The 5,702-nt window shown below is 49.1% G+C and overlaps 1 protein-coding gene across 1 annotated transcript; it reads left to right on the top strand.

Annotated features, from left to right (window-relative positions):
- The first annotated feature begins 1,686 nt into the window (after nucleotides 1–1,686).
- Nucleotides 1,687–4,936, top strand: LOC123063099 (CBS domain-containing protein CBSX6). Its single transcript, XM_044486837.1, has 2 exons — nucleotides 1,687–2,254; nucleotides 3,827–4,936. Exons 1-2 carry the CDS (start codon nucleotides 1,932–1,934, stop codon nucleotides 4,698–4,700), a joined length of 1,197 nt encoding a protein of 398 aa, XP_044342772.1. The 5' UTR covers nucleotides 1,687–1,931; the 3' UTR covers nucleotides 4,701–4,936.
- The last annotated feature ends 766 nt before the right edge of the window (nucleotides 4,937–5,702 follow it).

The following is a 5,702-nucleotide window of genomic DNA, read 5'->3' as shown; positions in this document are numbered from 1 at the left end:
GTTGGAGATGCTCTTAACAGACTACGATGTGTTATAGCATATAGAATGAGCGTGTCGGTGTAAATTTTGCAAAGGAAGATTGTGACTACAAGAGAAGGTGCAGTAGTTTGTTGCCTCCTATGAGTTGAGATGAGTTGATTAGATTGATATACGGGTTGAGGCACAATGAAAAAATTATCATCTACTTCCTCCGTTCTATATGTTTGACATTCTAGACGTAAATATTGTTCTTCGGAGATTTGATCAAAGTTTGTGAGGTTTGAATTTTAAAATACCTATATGCACTACATTATAGAAGAAAGCGAATAAGATGAGAATATGTGTCATGATGTACGAACGAGCTTGTTAGCTCATTAAATTTAACAGACTGAGATCAACGATTGGCCTCTTCGCTAAGGAGCGACTTACGATCTTAACGAGCTAAGCTATCGAGCGCTTATTAATCTCACAAACTATGTGCTTTTGATCCAGCCCTAATCGACCATCACATCAACAATCAGGCTAGCCACTAGGCACAGCAGGCCAATCAAAAATCTGCCCGTTGATTGGGTTTATCTGGGCGGTGGTGGCACTAATGCTAGTGTCATGTGTGGTGTCGTGTGTGCATTAGCGAGGGGTTCTTTCATTTTTGATATCTCAGTAGGTGCTCTCTGTCTTCTCCTACTACAATATGATCACGAATAAGTGGCCGCCTTGCAATAGTTGCATCTTCAACAACAAATGTGTCAGTCACCTCAAGTTCTCACATACTGGTGTGGACTATTCATATCACGCGAGGCGAGACACGACATGACTCCTCGAAACATTCGAGATTAGTCGAGCATGTTCATGTTTAGTCTTTTGTGTAGCTAGAGATGTCGGCTTCCGAAAGAAACTTCATGTGACTTTAGCTTTGTTGTTATGTATCTTTGATGTCATGTAATTTTCAGTTATTCAATTTGAAGTACTTTATCCAGTAAGTTACTAGCTCACCCGCGAAAAAGAAACAAACAAACAATAAGTTACTAGTAAGTTTGAATCGTTGGCAAAGAACAGTACTCAAAGGTGGAGGGTTACCCAGATAGTCGTTCATTGATTATATCTTCTTTTTTCCTTTGGAAAAGACAAGGCACAAAGGTAAACACTTGTATACGCACCAACACCCACCCTCGCAAGCCTTCAATCCTTCCATTTAGATTGTTTTATAAACATGGCATACACACAAATGCTCATACATACGCACAATATATTCACTTATATGAATTCGCGCAAGAACATCCTGCCCTTATGAATACATCTGAGAGATTAAGCCGGCACATCATCTTAAGATTGATGAAGTTGCCAAAAACATCTTCATAGTCGAATGAGAACGTCTCCTTCCACTGAACGCACACCAACGAAAAGCCTGAAATAAATTCAAGAAAATGCGAGCACCGCTGTCAACTTTACGACTTGAATCATGGCGGGCTGGGATACCACTGTCCTCGTAACCGTACAACTGGTCCGTCCTTCTGTTTAGATGTTGTCAACTCACTATGAACGCCACGTGGTTGATCGATCATTCTGCCAGATTCACAGATTATACATGGCACACAATAAATGCATGCTTAAATCACAATAGTGATCCATCGGCCGACCACCCCGAATCTCAAAGCACGGCCACGGAGCTGATTTAACCCCAGCCAGCCAGCCGGTCTCCTCCCACCGCATCGCGTCGCATATCCCCCTCCCTCGCGTCACCCACAGCCGGCCTCAATTTTCCATCTGCTCCCCGTGCTCTTAATGGGCTTTCCCTCCCTCCGACATGGCCGGCGACCCCCGCACCCGCGCCGCCGGTGACCCCTCCGCCGCCTCCCCCTCCTCCTCCCCCGCCGTCGGCCTCTCCAGGCTCTTCCTCCACCTGCTCCTCCTCCACTCGCTCTTATAACCCCGCGCCCCCCCGCCGCCAGCCCATGGCCGCCGTCTTCTACCACCACGTCGTCGGCGACCTCACCGTCGGCAAGCCCGAGATAGCCGAGCTCAGCGACGCCGACACGCTCGACGACGCGGCGCGGGCCATCGCCGGCAGCCCCGAGGGCGCCGTGCCCGTCTGGCGCGCGCGGGCCGCCCCCGACGACCCGCCCTCCGGCGCCCGCTTCCTCGGCATGATCTCCGCCGTCGACATCGCCGCCTTCCTCGCCGCCGCCGGCGCCGGCGACCGCGCCATGCGCGCCGCCGTCGGCGAGGCCGTGCAGCCCAACCAGGACCTGCTCCGGGAGGTCGATCCCGGCACCAGGTCAGTTCTTGGTCCTCGACCCGTCCCTTCTCGCCGCCGTCGTGCCCCCGCCCGTCCCATCAGGAGTCCCACCCAATCTCCAAGTCTTCAGGCATCACTCGTCTGCGGTTTCATAGTCGTAGGCAGTGGCGATTCAGTCTACGCACTGTGGCTCTATTGACTCAGGCTCAGCTCGGATCTGCCCCTGCCTGCTCCCTCGGGGTGCTTCACTACAGCCGAATGCTGATGCGCAAGCCTCTGTTGTTTAATGCGGTCTGGTTGGTGATCTTTGTCTTGTATGCGGGTAGTACAAAATTGTTTTTGGGTCTTTCTGCATCTGTAAGAGATCACTGGGGGTTTGTGCCTTTGTGGTTAAATTACTCTTCTGTGCTGACTGCTGCTGTGGGTGTAAATCAGGAAGTGCTTACTGCTCAGTGAAGCTGCCTGAAGTTGTGCTTACTGGATACTAAAACTGGGATAGCGGTTGTATTTAACACAATCTCTTTCAGACAAAAGGATAGTTGGTAAGGCGTGATCGTTGGAGCCCGTCATGCTTGGGTAAAACTGGAAAGTTTGATTAAGTGCCTTCAAAACAGATCCTAATCCATACCTGGTTTGTGTGAGCTTAAGATTGATGCTTATGAGTCGCTGAATTTCATTAAAGAGTCACTGAATTTCGCTCCTGTTCATGAAATATAGTTGGATCGAACTTCCGGACAGAAATAATGTGGCAATCTGGATATTGTTTTGCTAGGTCATGTGCCTTAGTCGCAAATCCACTGCTCAAGTTTAAGTTGCTCTATCCCTGTGTGCACAGTTTTTTTTCTTCAGGATCCAAAGAAATGCCACAACTGGTCATGCTTTCTTCATTAAACCATCATTTTAGTTGCCCCTTTAGGGACCATTTGTTGACAACAACTTAAAAGACTATCACATAGCTCCTCGAGACTGAAAAACTGTAACTCATGACTGTTACCAACAGCATAGATTTGCTAGGTGTTCACCTATCAGTATCTGTGGATATTCTTGTTTTTTCTCAATTCCTAGAGTAGACTGATCATTCTACAATCTAGCTTGTATTTTACGCTATCATCCAGTATCGTGAAGTGTCTCCAGTCCATTCCGAAGCTTAAACAAGCCAGATGGCTTTCACATGGTGCAGAGTTTGTCCTTCTGATTGTGTTGTCATAAGAGGAACAAAGTGGGAACATGGTTCCATTTGGCAATGTAACATCGCAATCAGGAAGGCAGCAATCCATGTGGAAGCCGTGCTGGCTGCTAAGGGATTCATGAGTCAAGACAATAGTTTAAATAAACTGAGCAATACATGACACATGCGAGGCAGCCCAATCATGTCTCAAAATGATTTGGCAGCACCAAGTAGTGAGCCAATGTCACATTCTTAGGGATGACATAATAGTTGCCCGCAAATAAAAAGTTCAATAGGACATAAGAGTCTGAGCTGGATGATGTGTCTGCCAATCATACTGCTCTGCTTTTTTAGTCCTTTGCCTTTCAAGCAAATTCATATTAAAAGATGTGATGTTTGACATATGTATTTTGTTATTCAGCCAAGTTTGATTGTCTTGCAAGGTTGATCGATGCGCTGGAGTTGATGAGGCATGGAGTGAAGCGCTTCCTTGTCCGCAAGAACGGCTCCTGGACAGGCATCACCAAGCGGTTTTCGATGCTTTACAACGGGAAATGGATGAAGAACTCGGAATCGGGATCCCCAAGCTCAGCTGGCAGCAGCAGCATGCAGTTGTCCCCATTTATCAGTTGCACGGAGAGGTTTTGCTGCCTGTCAAGGGAAGACATCCTCCGGTTCCTGATCGGGTGCCTCGGCGCCCTCGCGCCCATCCCACTGTCTCCAATCTGTACCCTTGGAGCCATCAACCCACACTACTGCCACGTCGAGGCGTCTGCGCCAGCCATGGAGGCGATCCAGAAGATCCCTGGGGACCCATGCGGCGTGGCCGTGGTCGAGACGACACCGGATGGGGTCCGCAAGATCATCGGGGACATCTCCGCCTACAAGCTGTGGAAGTGTGACTACGTGGCAGCCGCGTGGGCGCTGGCGAACCTGTCGGCGGGGCAGTTTGCCATCGGCGCCGATGAGAACGGGTCGACCCCCATCTCCGCCTTCGCGGTGCCTTCCATCAGCTCGTCGTTGTCGGAGGAGTCCGCCGAGCCCGGGCGCTCTCCCAGGCTGCTGAAGAAGTTCAGCAGCAGGAACATTGGGTTCCTGAACAGCCAGGCGAACCAGGTGCGGAGCATGTACCGGGGTCGGAGCTCGCCGCTGATGTGCCGGAGCACGAGCTCGCTCGCGGCCGTCATGGCGCAGATGCTGTCCCACCGGGCCACACATGTGTGGGTGACCGACGCAGAGGCGGAGGAGGACGACGTCCTTGTCGGTGTGGTGGGGTACACCGACATCTTCGCAGCCGTTACCCGGAGCAGCGCCTGACCGTCGACGTGATCGCGGTGGCGCGTGTTTGGGTGGTGTACTATAATTTGGGGTTAGTTTGGTGGTTGCCCAGAGTTGAGAACTTTGTTTTGGGTGTGTGAGCGTGTGAGACTGAATGGGTTGTGTATTGGTGGATGTGCATTCGTTGTTCATGGTCCTATAATAAGGCAGACTCGGGCCTATTTATGCCTGGGAACCCATTGATCGCTCATATCATCATATGTATGCTCCTTGAAGATCAACTGGGACTCCATGAACCAAAGTCATGAGCTACACGATGAAAGCTGTTTCCTCCTGCATCGTATGGATGGATGGAGCCAATAGCAGAGTAGCAAGCCTTCAGTTTGGGTCTTGTGCCCTCCAAGCTAACCCTGACGAAAGTTAACCTGCAAACAGAAAAGCTTGCAAACAGCAAACACACTTGAAAATTTCAAAACCGTCAATTGCCGGCGAAGTGCCCATATCAAATCTGCTTTGATTCCGTCTCCGCAATTGCGATAACAATCGTAAAACCTTGCAAACAGCAAAATACCCAAGCAGTACCCCATCTTTCCATTTCCAGGGTAGAAATACCCCATCTGTAGCCACAAGTATTTGTGAACAAAAACTACAGCCTGAAGAAATATCAATGTTTTAAACAACGGGCTATGGCATATAGCGACGGCCCTTAAAAACAGCTATAGCGGCAAATTATACATGAAATCGTTTAGCGGCAACATGCTCAAACAGTTATAGCGGGGCTATGGCATATAGCGGCGGCCCTTAAAAACAGCTATAGCGGCAAATTATACATGAAATCATTTAGCGGCAACATGCTCAAACAGTTATAGCGGGACTATGGCCGGCTATTTAAAACTATGAGAAATATGCACACAGAGCACAACGCACAAGTCATCACAAAGCAGAGCAACGTAGTACAGCATGCAGTAAATCTGATCAAGGATAGGGTAATGTCATAATAAACATTTTCTAGCCAAAATTACAGTGTAACACCAATGACAC

The sequence above is a fragment of the Triticum aestivum genome, chromosome 3A, assembly GCF_018294505.1.
Source record: "Triticum aestivum cultivar Chinese Spring chromosome 3A, IWGSC CS RefSeq v2.1, whole genome shotgun sequence".
NCBI classification, from domain to species: domain Eukaryota; kingdom Viridiplantae; phylum Streptophyta; class Magnoliopsida; order Poales; family Poaceae; genus Triticum; species Triticum aestivum.
Note: the sequence above shows the minus strand (reverse complement) of the source record. Positions and strands in the feature narration are given on the sequence as shown.